This window comes from Hippocampus zosterae, chromosome 18 (genome assembly GCF_025434085.1).
Source record: "Hippocampus zosterae strain Florida chromosome 18, ASM2543408v3, whole genome shotgun sequence".
Taxonomy (NCBI): Eukaryota; Metazoa; Chordata; class Actinopteri; order Syngnathiformes; family Syngnathidae; genus Hippocampus; species Hippocampus zosterae.
In genome coordinates, this window is record NC_067468.1 from 4402446 (window position 1) to 4418881 (window position 16436).

General features: G+C 40.3%; 1 protein-coding gene across 2 annotated transcripts in view; it reads right to left on the reverse strand.

Moving 5' to 3' along the window:
* Window positions 1–15485, reverse strand: part of ror2 (receptor tyrosine kinase-like orphan receptor 2) — a 61312-nt gene extending 45827 nt beyond the window's left edge. For both annotated transcript variants that reach the window (XM_052050075.1, XM_052050074.1), the window contains exon 1: window positions 15105–15485. In XM_052050075.1, coding sequence (XP_051906035.1) covers window positions 15105–15168 — 64 coding nt within the window. In that variant the 5' untranslated portion in view covers window positions 15169–15485. The remainder of the gene's footprint in view (window positions 1–15104) is intronic.
* Window positions 15486–16436: the final 951 nt, after the last annotated feature.

A 16436-nucleotide genomic window follows, 5' to 3' on the forward strand; every position in this document is an offset into this window, starting at 1 on the left:
TTTTCTAATACGGATTTGTAACAACCTAGGTGTGATAAGCAATGAATAACTGGCTGTTGTTTATGAAAACCTTCGAATCAATATATGATATATGTGCTTGGATGTAATCCTCTGCAATGGTATACAACTAAAAATGCTGCCGATATAGTGTGCGGTGTGGCCTACAACGCAACAGAACGACATTAGCAATGACAATGTAGGACACCAACCCACTATGATGTGTGCTCTCACTGCTTGAGAGAATACATGGGCCAAGTAGATGAGCCCATCATGCGCAATGTACAGCATCAAACTGCAAACAATAACGCGAGGCTAATAATCACAGCCTATATGGCTTACAATTCTTGCAAACCCTGTTTGGGCACAGCTTTTTCCGCAATCTGAGCATCTGGTTCCTACATGAATCGTCCAACATAAATCTTGCCACCAACCTCCTCTTCCAAGTCCAACTCATTAAACACCTGCATCTCCTCAGAGAAGTATGAAACATCTCTTTCCGAATATATTTCTGAATGGCTTTGTATACTTGCATCGTAAGATGAATTATTGTTGCCCTTGAAGTGTTGTCACACTTCCAGGTTTGTCGCTCGTTACGTCACTTTGGGACAATGACTGTCAAATTTATGAAATAGAAAATATTTTTTTTCATTTTTTATTTCATGTATTTTGTTTAATTACTAGTGACGTAAAAGTATTTCAGTTCAGATTTTCTAAAATGACTTTACAGTTGAACTTTAACAGACAGAAAACACTCAAAATGCCATTTTGTACAGTTGCGGCCATGTTGGCAGGGGCAAATGTTTCAGAAAAGCTAACGAAAAGCATGGGCATTAGCTTACCCATTTGTCATTTGTATTTTATGGTTTTTGACACAGTATGACTCCGACTTGATCTTACTCTTACTGTTTGGTGCTTTCTACTGTCTTTGTTGTGTTATTGTTCTATATATGATATTTATACTCATTAACACATTTCAAATCCAGCCTCAAAACACATCTTCTTAGACAAGCTTATTCAGTAACCATAAATCCATTGTCTCTATTTTCTTTTCTTTTATTTGATGTTTTTAACATTGTATTTGTGTTTTTTAACTGCTTGTTGTCCTTGAGTTTTTAGAAAGGCACCCACAAATAAAATGTATAATTATTATTATTGTTATTATTATTATTTGCTCCATGTACTTGTATGTACTTGTACTTGTAGGACTTTGTATACAGCAATGGTTGTTTTAAAGTGCTCTATAATACAGTTGAGTTGAGTTGAGCTCAAAATGAGCGAGTCGTTAACGACCTACTTACGCTGCATCTATGGAGATTGTTTGAAGGTGTGTGCAGGTTTGTTTCTCATTTTTGGGAAAGTGTAAAATGGTTCATTTAAGGTTCAATGGTTTTGTTGTTTACGATGATACTAGTGCAGCGTGTTATACCGGAGACAAATTCCTTGTGTGTTCTACATACTTGGCCAATAAAGATGATTCTGATTCTGATTCTGATTCTGATTCTGGAATCGGAGGATCAACCCCTTAAGAGAAGACCTGCGTTGACGGCATGCGAAAGGGAACCCCAGTCTCTCTCTCCTTCTGACTGGCCACATTACTTGTTTGGAAACATTTGGTGAATTGGCCATTTTGTTGATTACCGGTATATTAACCTGTGCCGAGCTCTGCCTGTTCCTTTCAGAAACAACTTGTTGAAGTGAGAACAATTCCATGCTTGGCAGTACAACAGTGACAACTTCTGTCAACGCAAAGGGGTGTGGACAGTTTCCCGTCTTCCGCTTCTGCTACAGCCCTGCCATGATTAAATTCCCTGGTTGACAGCAGGAAGTCTGTATTGAAAAAACACACTTTTTTGATCCCAACTTTCTCCTATGGTTACTAGAAAAAATAATGTTGTACTAGTAATAGTAGTAGTAGTAGTAGTAGTAGTAAGTAGTAGTGCCACTTCAAAATGTATGCGTGAGATAACTATGTCCCTCATTGTATGACTAGTCTCACAAATTTGAATATTTGACTCATGCCTGACAAGATTTTGTGTAATTTATTGTTAATTGCAACCTGATATTGTTTGCCCTGTAGTTTTAATGACATTTTTAATTCTGGATAGTTTTTTTTTTCCAAGCACTACCTACATTGTAAATAATGTGCAGTTGCTGGTAATTTGGGTAAAAACGGCCCATGCACTGCAGTCATTCATGTAGACCGCTCGGACCGGATCACTTTCACAGTTACCTCCCCCTTACTTAAACTGGGCCACTCGTATTACTTTTCTGAGAAGATGTCTGTGTCTGGAGCGTAAAAAAGCCCACGTTCAACCTGTCTTTGACTCAATTCATTGCACACTGCTGCAAGAATCCATTTCGTAGTTCACGAGAAAATTGGTGTTTATATTGCGGTTAGGTCGTAGGACTACTCCGGTACAGACATTGGTCCTTCTAGTCAGTGAAAACTGTGTAAGAAGAGTGCTACAGTGCTCGATCTCGTTCCATTGCACTTAGATGACCGGGAGCTTTAGTTACCTCTTTATTGCTTTAGTTACAACAAGGGGATTATGCTGCTCGGACATGTGTCCATCAAAATATTGGGGCAAAAATACTGGGACCGGGTATCCCGTTTTTCCTGGAAATGTTCGCGTTTTAGATTTCATGAACATATTTCTTTTCATCATTTCAAACTGAGAACGTTTGCTGCTTGTTGGAGTTACTGCCCATGAATTAAATATTTTGCAAGCTCCTTGTCTCCAAAGTGTTCTTTATTTTAAGCATTTGTATGCAAGCCGTTTAGATTTTGGCCTGATTGAAAAACCAACTGATGCTTATTCCTATATATACATATACAAGTACATATTCATGAATGGAAATACAATTCATGCTTTTAGATTTATTTTCTTCCAAAGTAAAAATCAGTTAGAGGGGGCCGTGGTTACAAAAGGGGGCATCCAGCCAAAAAGATGGCCACTAGATAATGAAAATAAGTTTTCAAATCTGGGCGGCCCGGTAGTCTAGTGGTTAGCACGCCGGCTTCACAGTGCAGAGGTTCGATTCCAGCTCCGGCCTCCCTGTGTGGAGTTTGCATGTTCTCCCCGGGCCTGCGTGGGTTTTCTCCGGGTGCTCCGGTTTCCTCCCACATTCCAAAAACATACGTGGCAGGCTGATTGAACACTCTAAATTGTCCCTAAGTGCGAGTGTGAGTGCGGATGGTTGTTCGTCTCTGTGTGCCCTGTGATTGGCTGGCAACCGATTCAGGGTGTCCCCTGCCTACTGCCCGGAGACAGCTGGGATAGGCTCCAGCCCCCCCCCCCACGACCCTAGCGAGGATCAAGCGGTTCGGAAGATGAATGAATGAAAGTTTTAAAATCTGTCTGCCGACCAAAAATAACACTTGTCTTAATTCGGGAATGGGAAAAAAAAATCTGACAGATGCCCAGAACTTTAGGGAGGTTAATTTATGGACTGATGAGAAAGAAGATGAACTTTTTGGAAGGTGTGTGTCGCATTACATGTGGCGTAACATAGCAATTCAGAAAAAGAGCATCATGCCAACAGTCAAACATGATGGTGGTCGTGCGATGGTCTGGGGCAGTTTTGCAACTTCAGGACCTTGACGACTGATGGAAGCATGAATTCTGCTCTTTACCACAAAATCCTAAGGGAGAATGCTTGGCCATCAGTTTGTGACCTCAAGCTGAAACACACTTGGGTTCTCCAGCAGGACAATGATCCCAAACCCACCAGTGAGTCAACTTTTGAATGGCTTTTAAAAAAAAAAAAAAAAGTTCTAGGTTTTGGAGCGACCTTGTCAAAGTCAGATTGAAATGCTGTGGCATGACCTTAAAAAGGTTATTCATGCTTGAAAACCCCCTAGCGTTGCTTAATTGATCCACAGGGATTTAAAAAAACTCATTGCCAGTTTTAGAAAATGCTTGTTTTTTGTTGTTGTTGTTTTTTTTTTTTAGCTTTAGGTGCCCGTTAGCTTTGAAAAAGTTTTTTCTTAATAATTAAAATGTATACATGTATTTTTATATGGAATAGTATGTTCGACTTTGTCTAATATTTACTTTTGCTTGATGATAAAGTAAATGTTTAGGTGGGGAGAAATAATGCAAAAAATTCAGAATTTGAGAAGAGGGCAAATTTGTTTTCATAGCAATGTATGAAGTGGAGCATAAATAATCTTCAGCAGAAGACATAACCACACCGTGCTACTACATTTTTGCAGAACACACTAGCGCTCTTAATTCATGAGTATCCGGTCAGTTGTGACAATATTGTCGACATCTCATAACAAACGCTCATAAACATGTCACGCATGAATGAGGGGAGGTTGGAAAGAGACGTAAAGCGGCGTACCTGATCCTCTCATAAGCAGAGCGGCAGTGCGGTGGGGAGGGGGGGGGGGGGCACTTGAGGAAGACTTGTCAGCATGATTTATCATTTGTTTACATTTACAGGGAACGTTGTATACAGGAATGGCCTTGGGTGATATGCTGCATGGCACCTCACCAAATCTCAAGACAAACACATTACAATCTAAACACATACAACAGTCTGCCCCAGTAAATTTCCACTACTTAGTTACGAGAATATTATACATATATGGTAAAAATGTGCAACCTGTATAAAGCAATTTCTTCTTAATAATAGACAAACATTGACTAGAATCTAGAACCGATATCACCAAACTATGGCCCGCGAACAAGAATAAAAAAAAAAAACAACAACAAAAAATGACATTGAACTTTTCTCAATATCCGTGGATACAAATTAACATTTTATGATTTAAAGAATAATACAATCTGTCTTCAAAACTGTCGTGAATAAAGTTAATTCAATTTTAGAGGCAAATATCGTTTCTTCCACTCTGTGCTCGATGGCTGATTTATGAAGACATCACATTAAGGATCCTCAAGTCACTGAAAAATGGTCACCTTAGTATTGTACGGTTTTTTCTTTCATTTTTTGGTTCTGAATGTGGAGATGGGATTCGGCTGCGGTTAAGTGCAAAGCCGGATCTATTCTGTGAGACAGAGGGCTGTTGGCCACCCCAAAAACTGGGAAAAATCCTCAAGTATTTGCCTTAACACCTTTAACAGAAAGCTGAACAATATAAACAACATACTACAATTGCTTTCCTGAAAGGATTTAGCATGTTGACAAATTTTAAAGTGGCCCTTTCATCCTTCCATTTTCCTGTATGAGGCCCTCTAATGAAAAGGTTTGGACACCCCGAATTCTTTCGCCTAGCATGTTTTAAGTTCGCCCGATGCCAAAACTGTGTGGAAACTAGATGGTGTATAAATTGATGGTATTCTGCCCTCTAACACATTTTATAGAATAGCATAAATATGGATTTTTGACGGTGCGGGGAGAAGGGGGGAGTGTCTCAATCACAAGCTCTAACCACCATGAGAATGTCAACACCGAAGCACCCCGAGGCCTTCCTCAACTATTTTCACACTCCTTCGCAGGCTTGTCATCAGCAAGCAATCAGAGCAACAAAGAACAAAGCCTTTGCTGTTGCAGCCAAAATGACGAGTCTCTGGCACTAATGATAATGAAACCTTGTGAGCAAGACAGCCTGCAGTTGAAAAGGAGCTGCCAGGGTCATAGCAGAAAGTACCCCCCAAAATGACAAAGAACGAAAGAAAATGATGAGGGTTGAGTTTACAAAATCAGCTCATGGAGTTATTTGGAACCATGCTGGAGCTGATGTCATAAAAAAGAGGCCCCGGTACCAGATTCCATCCATCATTTGATCCAGTTAAAAAACTGTGAAAAGGCAAGTAGAGTCACGTTGAGCCAGTGTCACACTGCGGGAAATGCCAGCAATATTTTCGCTGCATGAATTCTTTGTTATATTGAGTTTAGAATGAATCGATTTTATTGCCTTGTCCAAGGAAGTTACGTTTCCGCCCATGACTTGTTTCTTTGTCTGGTTGTACAACCCACATTGAAAAATGTGGAACATTAAGTGGAAATACCCGAGACATATTTGGTGTTCCAACTTGCAGTGTGAAAGAAGAGCACACATCGTGTCGAGTCATCATCGTGTGCTTAAACCCCCCCCCCCCCCAAAATAAAACATGAAAAAAAGAGAAATACCTGAAGGGTTGAATATTTGAACTGCGGAATCAATTGCATTTATTTCATAAGGCTGAACACTGACTCCCATTTGGCCAAATGATGACAAAACATCATCATCATCATCATCATCTTCAGTCATTATTGCTAATTATCTTGTTCTGTCTCTGAACAATGCGGTGAGCTCAAACCACGGATTGAAGTGTAGAAGATTGCAGCACTGCGGATTTATTTATGAAAAGAAGTCTCGCCTGCATCAAACGGGCTGGTGATTATAACAGTGTGACTCACTTCCCCATTTGTTGTTATTCAAAACGCCTTTATCCCGTAAGCGTAGCCCAAATGTTTTTTTCCTCCTCTCAGTTTGCTGCTAAAATAGTGTCGAAATGAACTCTTAACACATGTTCAGTGACATGCTCAATATGAATAAATGAGAGTCAAAATGACCCGAGTTAACAACATGCAAATTCATGCACATAAGTAAAAATAATAATAATAATAAAAATAAATAAAAGGGTGTTTGTGAGTTTTTCTTGTTTGCTGCTTCAAATGTGAAACTTCAGCTGTTCCGTTGTAACCCTTAAAACTGATGGGCTAAATATAACCCAATATGGGATTAAAAAAAAAAGACTTAGGACGTTAGATGCTAATTATGGGGGATAAACTCAATGATGCACTTGGCGCACAGTAAGCTATGGCTTGTGACTTTTTTTTGCCTCAATTCCCAACCTAAAGCATAACACTAAAAAAAAAGCCTCTTTCAGTGAATTTCTAAAAAAAATTGTGAAAATAATTTACATATAATAAAATTACTTTCTTTAAGCATGAAGCAATTCCATTGGTCTATCCTAATGTAGTTGGGTTGTCAACGTAATTTATCATGCTTAATTTAAATAAATTATGTGAATTGGTTCTAACTTGATTTCTTGGAGTGATTTTACTTTTTTTTCAGGGTGACATGGTTTATTTATGTCCGTTTAGTGTATTAAAGGTGGCCTGGTGGTTGACCGCCTGCAGTGATAATTTTACAGTTTACTGGCAGCGAGTCCCAGGGACTCGCTGATCAGAAAAGTATGAGTCCCATTATGGATTGAGAGACTCCCAAATTTCAAATTCTGAAAGGGTCTACTTATTCAATTGCATATGACATACAACAACATATACATACAATGATAAACAAATGCTGCAAAAATTGAAATAATTCAGGAGCAGGCCTGAGGATTTCGGAAATTCATGGTAACCGTTTTTTGTTTCCTTGGCATTACCCAATGGGAAACTACGATAACAAATGTTGGGTTCCGTAAACGTTCATCATGGGAAGCCATTTTTCTATTTTGACTGATATTGATAATCAAGAATTCCGAAACTCAAAAGGATAATGTTTCAAGGGTCAATGTTTGAAAACGATGCATTAACAATAAACATTACATCAGCAGCTGTGTACTCCAGATTTATTCCAAAAAATAAATGGATCAAAAACTGGTGTACTCATGTGGCATCATTAGAGTATTTTTTGCAATCTCACACTGCAAAGATTAATTGATTGGTAATCATTAATACAGGTTAGTATTGATGTGGCTTGACATACTCTTCCCAAGACGATGCATGTGTAATCTACGATCAATTTGACAAAAGAATTTAACACACGTCATCATGAGTTCTACCAACAGTTAACATTAGCATTACTACACCTTGACGAATGTTTTATTCATAAAGTTACCATGCTACAACCAGTAAATTATAGAATAACCAATACTGTTTCATAATATTTTTCACAGCGATTAGCCTACAAATCTAATGACCAACTTGCCTCGGAATCATGCTTCTCGTCGTATCTCGCTCTCGTGTTCTGTGAATACATCCCAGGTGAGTTTAGTGATACGCCCTTTGGATGATTTATACAAAAAAATCAGACTGGCATTCCCATTTCTTAAATGGCGTAATTAGTAGACCTTTGTGAGTTTTTTTCGCCGCCATCTCAAACTTTCATTCGCGCGATTCCCTAGTTTGCGGACTAAAATAGCAACCCGCATGCGCACATAACGTCATCTGTTGTGTCAAACAACACTGAAAACAAAACAAAACAAAACAAAAGTAAATTAGAAGAAAGACACTCACACACCACACCACACCACAAACACACATACAGGCACACTGAAATTGCGTTGATCACACAATCAACTCATGTGCGGTGACTTTTATAGTTAAACAATTTTTCGGTAAAATGACGCCACGGAAACGAAACGCTATCGGTAATGATTGTTACCGTAGCATTTTTAAAATTTATTTATTCATTTGGACTGAGAAATGTCCTTGCGTCCCAAAAACGCACATTATTTGGAACTGTGCGTCCTGTGGGAAAATTAAGCGTCTAGGACGCGGGGCGCAGGGGTAACGAGATGGCTGCGCCTAGCGTGTCGACCTTACAGTGCAGAGGTACCGGTTTCAATTCCAGCTCCGGCCTCCCTGTGTGGAGTTTGCAAGTCCTACCCGGACCTACGTGGGTTTTCTCCGGGTGCTCCGGTTTCCTCCCACATTCCAAAACCATGCATGGCAGGCTGATTGAACATACTAAATTGTCCCTAGGTGTGAGTGTTCGTCTCTTTGTGCCCTGCGATTGGCTGGCAACTGGTTCAGGGTGTCCCCGCCTACTGCCCAATGACAGCCGGATCAGAAAATGGATCGATGAGTGGATGGTGCATTAAAACTATCCCAGGAAAAACTGCCACATCCACTGAAAAAAAAAGTCTGTTGTATTTACAAATAAGAAAGTATTGACGTTGGTTGCATGCATTAAAATCATATTGTGCAAAATAAACACATGTATGTTGGTGGAACATAATGCATGCCAACTGTCATGATCCTGTCTTATTTGTTTGGGTTAGAGAGTAGGTGTCCACTCACGAGTCATACGCCCTTTGGCCTCCTTTAAAAGCCATGCCATGCCACCAACTGGCTGTCGGATTATTAAACCTTGCTCATGATGCCGTCCCCAAGTGCTTCAATTATCTGGACCTTCTTGGTATTCTCAAGCCTTTGCCTTGTATTTCATAGTATTTTTGTTCTGTATTGTTGTGTATTCTCGGTTTATGTTCTTTGTGTATTGGATTCTCTTTTGAGTTGACAAGCAATTTACGCTTTTCTTGGTCCTTGCCTTTGGTTTGTTCGAGCCTTTGCACGTTTTTTTTTTGTTACCAGCGTCCTTCATTTTACTTTTTTTGTCTTGCGTTTTCATAAATAAATATATTTTTGTTCAAAGACTCCTATCTCTGTCGATGCTGGTGGAATCCTTCCTGACACAACCAATGTCTTTTTTTGTTGTAAATCCATCAGACCCTTCTTTTTCGAGGTACAGACAATTTATAGTCTTCAATTAAACAACCACTATTTGTTGTTTTGCATATGAAGCTGTGGGTTTTTTTCTAGTTATTTCATAGAAAGTATTTTAATTTAAATATCGAGTGGGCAAACAAATTTAATGTGAATAATACAAGAGTTGTTTCAAAGTTCTGCCTTTGTAAAGATAATGGTATGGTCTATCCACAGTATAAATGAATCCGGTCCTGCAGTTTATTGCCTCCTTTGATTCCAAGACAAAGACTGTAACTACAACGGAAGGACTTTGACAAGTATGAAGCCAAATGGACCCACCCCCCCCCACCCCCAGATATCCTCAAAACCATGCAAGAGAATCCAGATATCCAGGCTCTTCATTTATTCTTGATTACATTTCGTATTTTTTTAGTCCCATGAGGACAGGTGTTTTTTTGACAACCTTGTTCAAAATTTCAGGAATTAGTCCCATTTGGGGACAAGAAGGTTTCTACAAGGTTGGCTGTATACAAACCTCTCCAAAAGAAACCATGAGGCAAATGCCTTTACCTTTGCTGGAGACTGAAGACATTGAGGTGAACATGATCTTTTATTCCCAGATTCAGCATTTACATCTGTATCGTATAGACAACTTAGTACCTATTGTTTGGACCCGCCCACTTTTCATGCCAGCAAGGCATTCTAACGTACGACTAGCTGGTATGTTTGCCAGATGTCCAACTACATCTATTTGAATAGGGCCGAATGTCGACACTCGTTACTCAATGCTATGTTTTAAGGTTGTTTACCCGATTCTGATGCAAGTAACTAAAAAGTGACATGTTGATGCCTTGTCTCATATTCATTTTTCGATGTCAAACCTAATTTTTAGTCACCAAAAATCAATTGGCCTCACTTCTACAATACATTTAGATATACCGTGCGGTTCAAAAACTCCACAGGCATTCAGTGTTGCTGTGTTCTGCAAGTTTTCATTGGTGTGCAACATTCTTCAAGAATAGGTTTTTAGAGTGTAACATTTTTTTGGAGTGCATTCAGCACAAAGGTGAGTGGTCTTTTCATATGTACTCAAGCAGCAGTTTTGTGCTCCTTTCAAACCCTTACCGAGAACTATTAGCCCTCCCAGTCTTGAGGACACATTTAATATCAGAGATGTGCTATCTAGTTTTAGCAAGTAACGTCCAAGTGATGATTATTAAAAGAGAGGCAACCCTCCTTGAAAGAATGCATGTTGTGTCACCCTGTTTTACAAGAGACAGACATTTAAACACGTTGACTGTGACATGTTTTTTTTTTTAACCCAACAGAATTCCTCAATGGCCAACATATTACATATTTTCCTTTTGTTAAATTAGCAATTATACCCAGCTTTTTCTTTATGTATAAACTGTTACTTCTATGCCTGGGGGTTGGTTTAAAGCATTCCCCAAAGACTTTGGTTCGTGATGATTACAGGGATAACAGTAGTGCTCTACTTGTACAGCCTCCCACCCCCCCCTGCCCTCCCACAGTAAAGGAAGAGAATCCGGTCTCATTTCAACCACTACCAGCAGCTCGACTCAGAAACCCAAATGGGTGATTCATACTGTAGTGACTGCTTATTAATTAACTTCTACTTTTTTTTGTCTACAGCTGATGGTTTGACTATTAACTCGTTCCATCTGCTCGAATTTCACTTTATGAACTTAACAATCGAATCTTTCTCACAGATTTACGTGACGATTTGGGGGACAACAAATTGTAAATATACCTACTTAAAATGTAGATTTCAGAATGTGAAACATTTCAGCGAATTTCAATGAGCCTCAATTTAGCCGGAGAGGTTAATTCTGTCAACATAAGGATAAGTCTGCATGTGGTTTGCCTTTTGCTTCGTGTTAGAAGATGAGCAAGTGAAAAATACAACCGCAAATTACATTGAAATGAGCAACAGCGATGATGCAATGTTAAAACAGTTGCCATGTGGATTACTGAACATTGTGAAATAGGGAAGAATGTTGGATCTGGAGATGACAACTAACTTTATGGCTAATCGTGCAAACCTTACTAGCCATCAAATGACAAGCGCTAAACACAAGCACTTCATGACTACATTTTTCAGACTATAAATAACCCTATTTTCAGCTTTGGTCCTGCGACGTCTATTCGGGTATGACTTGTATATCACTGGCATGGGGCGGAATCCTCGTACCCCAAGAGACACCCAAAACAGCATGTTTGTTCAACAATTGACATTGCATCGTCAAAGAGGCCAAGCCATTTTCAACACTTGAGATTCGTCAATAATTTGTTTAAAAATAAACACTTGCAAATGCGAGCTGACCAACACAGCTGATTTGTGTGTGTGGGGGGGGGGGGATACTTTTACCAAACTGGGAAATAGGACATTTCAGCCTGATGCCACCCCATTTTACAATTGGAGCTTTGATTGGCACCCCAAATTTATCTTCTTGAATCGTGTTGACTTACTGCCACCTTCTTTCTACCAGCACACCACCACCAAAAGTATTTGCGAACTGCCAGACTTTAGAAGAAGAAATGGAGGAAGAACAAGAGGTATCCTTCTTGACAGCATGCTAAAGAAGGTGGTAGGAATGCAACAAAGGTATATGCCAACTGCCAAAAGCAAGTCAAAGAAGAAATAGAAGATTAAGTAGTCGTTTTGGCAATTAATGTGTGACATAAGTGAGTCAGCGACATGCAGCCGTGACATGGATGTACAATTTACATCAGCAAAAGCCACAATAACCAACCAGGATTCTACCTTAGCCCATAATGTGACACAGGATTCTAGTCAAGGTAAGTCATTTTAAACTAAAAAGAAGAATGCCAAAACCCAGATGGTCCACTGTTGGATTCCCGCTTTGTCTGATGCTGTATCCTTGTTCATCACTTGACCAACCTTTCCTTCAGTTTTACTTACACTGATGTACGGCTGGTTGTGATTATTTGGTGGTGGTCGAAGGGGCCCATAGGTGCGTGCTGGCAGCCACCCTTCTGTCAGCCTACCGCAGGGCAGCTATGGCTACAGTGTGAATGTGTGAGTGACTAAGTGAATAATGTATCCCACTGTGCAATGTCTTTGAGTGGCTAGAAAAGTGCAATATAAATCTGAGGGACTATTGTTAGTATTAAAACGCTTCCGTAGTTACAAGCGGAAGTTTCGATTGCAACCGGAACTCCTTGAAAATTTTACTCTGATGCTCTAATAGCACTCCACCAACAATACTTGTGTTCGGAGAGCCAGAGCGCACTTCCCTCTCACTAATGTCCAAATGCAGGCTATGTTATAAACCAAGCAGCATCGTGTGCTTTAACTGCTTCCATCTGTAGTGCCTGACACACCGGGCACTTCTTTTTTGGAGCACTCTCCATAACCGAATTCAACGTTTGAACAACACATTTCTGAATAGATGGAGTGAGGCAGTGAAGCAGCATTTCTGTACAGACCCATGATAAGGGAACTGGGATTTTTGTTGGCAAGTCTGACTTCTGCTGTTCATTGTCTTGGTTTTGTAAAATTAATTTCCATGTGAAGATTTGATCTATTTAGGTAAAATATACATCACATTGGCCTTCAAAGGGGAAGTCAAGCCCAAAATATGTTCTCTGCTCCTCCACTAGTCTACATGTGGCATTCTGATAAATATTGCAATTGTGGAATGTAAATTACGCAGAAAAATCCACCTGTTTTTAGTCATCTGAGGGGGCAGCCATTTTGCCACTTTCTGTGAACTGAAAATGACATCCCTTCACTGGCTTCCCATACATTTTAGAGTTATTTTCAAGATCCTCTTATTTGTTTTCAAATCTCTGAATAATCTCGCGCCACCTTACCTCTCTGAGCTCATCCACTCCTACACACCTGCCTTAGGTCTGCGGACCAGACATTATTAGAAGTACCAAGAACTAAACTGAGGCTCAGAGGGGATTGAGCCTTTTCTGTTGCTGGTCCCTCTCTCTGGAATGACCTCCCACTGAACATTCGGCAAGGCTCCTCGCTGCCCATCTTCAAAACTCTCCTCAAAACTCACTTGTATTCTTTGGTATTCAACTCAGCATGACTTAGATTTGTTCTTGGTTTTACTGTTTAGTGCTTTCTACCGTCTTTATTACTGATTTGTCTTATGGTTTATTGTGCATCTTAAATTGCTCCATGTACAGCACTTTGTATGCAGCGATGGCTGTTTGAAATAAATACAGTTGACTTGACATGACATCACAGTTGCTCAGGGCTGAGCTAATGACCAATCACATCTCATCTGTTTTCTGAAGCTGTGCTATGATTGGTTGTTACCTAACCCCTAAGCAACTGTGATCTCATTTTCAATCGACAGCAGGTGGCAAAATGGCCGCCCGCTGAGGTGGACAAAATCGGGTGTATTTTACACATTAACTCATGTTCCACAAACGCAATAACAAACAGAATGCTGTGTTTAGGCTGGTTGGGCTGAATAGAACTTATTGTAAAGACATTTTTGGGGTTGACTTGCACTTCAACAGACCTCCCTCCACCTGTTAGTTTGTTAAATCAAGGTTGCTCTGAATAGCATTCAACATTCTATCACCATTTCAGTTGTCATGATTTTTTTGTATCACTTGTGCTTTCTGGCATTACTCGGTCTACTGCTTTATAGGTACTGAGCACCGTCATTCCAGAGGACCTAGCTAATGATCTGCCTGCTAGCCCGCGGGCCCACTAGCTCACCACCGTGTTAGCCCGCTAGTTGGCTTTATCATGTGGGCTCACACACAACACAATACCGTGTGAGCCGGCGACTAAATGGACAACACGGGTGCGTGGGCTAGCAAGTGGGCAAGCGAGAGATTTTGCTAGCCTGCGAGCGGTAGGTTCTATTAATAAATTCTAAATTCAAACAAATCAGAGGTCAACCAGGATCAGAGAATAAAATGTTTTCCAGTCTAATTTGAACTAAAGACAGTTGACTGCTGTGACTCTATAATGGTGTGATTTGGACATTGCAGAAAAAGCGATGAGTGTGTGGTCAACTGTGTGAACACCAAGTCTACCATAAGTGGTCTTGATCTTTTAACCTTGTACATCATAACACACCACCTTGTAGTAAGTAAACCTCAGCTCATTGAGGTACTGTATACACTAGAATAATTGAAAAAAACGTCGACTTGCACAACTAAAAGAGGATAAAGGGGGAGGGGTGCTATTGGTTTAGACCTCCAAGCCCTGCTCCCATGCTCCTTTCATTTCATACCAAATGGGGAGTCCTCAAAGCCTGAGCTGAAAACAGGAAATCTCTGCAGGACCCCCCACCCCACCCCCAGAGGATAAATTAATTAACATGGGAGGACAAAGAGTCGAAATCACCTGGAGCTATGTGTGCAATTAACATGACAACTACACAGTCGCCCTTTCAGGCCGACACAAGCACCTCCGGAAAAAGAGCTCGAAACACATGTCAACAATAAGCGTTTACTTGTTAAAGAAACCATGTGGGGACCAAACCCCACCCGGATTTGTATTTAAAACTTCACGTCACGTCCTGAGAAACATATGGAACTGTTCTTAATCTTTACCAAGTAAACATGAATAAAACTTTCGAAACTTTTGGGGAATCGTTGTCTTGACCATCTCGCAGGAGCAACTTAATATTCTTCTGTTACACGACGCAGAGGGCATCAGTTTTCCTTCAAATTAAATGTGAATGTAGGCTTACCGTAGCATCTCAGGTTTGAACCCCAGAAAAACACCCAGAGCAAATTCCTCAAGAAGTTCGCCATAGCGCCAGACGATCCTCGTGAAAATATATTTGGAAATAATAATAACCGAGTGGAGAATCATCCAGTTTTAGAAACCTTGTGTTCCTCTTCTACGATCCTCGCTTTTGCCGTTCCGATTCAGCGACTGGGCCGGGACAGAGCGCACAATCTCTGCATATGAAGGTGGTGGTGAGGCATGGAGGTCCACAGGAGATGCGGGTCTTTACGGGTGAACACAACAGCTTTTCGGGCTGCGGGGCTATCCCGCGGCTGCTCGAGTGGGCTCCACGCGCTGAAAGTCTGCAATCGAGATGCGTGCGTTCTTGAACGCGGCGTGCGAGCGCTTGTGTGCGTGCGCGGGTGCGGGTATGGGGGGTGGTCGGTCAGTGAATGTTGCAGCTTATTCACAGCAGGAGGGCTGCAACAGAAACGGAGTTGCGTAAAGCAAACGAATGTCTGTTTAAATGTGTTAAAAGGGCCGCGCGAAGTTGTCGTCAGTGCCAATGAAACATTTTAAAACACCAGCGGAAAACTGACTTCAAAATTACAAGCGGTCACGCTGAAAAATAAAAACTTCACAACGCGATTGGGGTCGTTATCTTTAGACTCCTAAAAGAATGAAAACGTAATTTTAAAGAAAATTGTGTAATATTGACTTAGTGCTTGGTTGTGTAGCGCATAATTCATCCACGCATCTCAAACTGTTTTTAAAGATGACCAACTTCTGCCAATGCGTTTAATGTCTGTCGATGTTCTTTTTCACAAATCTGTTTAAATAAACTGCTGCCATCTTCTGGGTAAAAATGCGATGACAACCGTACAAATAGTGGTAAATGCAATACATTTCCACAAGATATCCTACCTTTATTGTACTTGAAGATTCAGTCTACCTTAGAACACAAATGTTATTGTAAATCTCCTACTTTTCTTCTTTAAACTTTCAGTTTTTCCATATAAATAGAGAATATTTCCATTATTCTTCCTGAATCAGTCCGATTACATATGAATGTTTTGTGTCTTTTGAATGAGAGACTGATTTTTTATAGTCGCTGCCATAACTGGCACAGAGAGCGAGAGCTGGAGTAGCTTTTTCTTTTTTTTTTGTCTACTGATGCAATCTTGATCAAAACCTTTCTGGCAAACAGGCAGTTGTCAATAGCCTCCTGTTGTAGTACAGCAATTTTACCAATAGATGATGCATTTTCACCCTGCTATTTTCTGTTCGCTCTTGAGTCGTACTTCCTGTGTCTATTTGAAGAGGAAAAAGGACAATTAACAAATGTCAACAA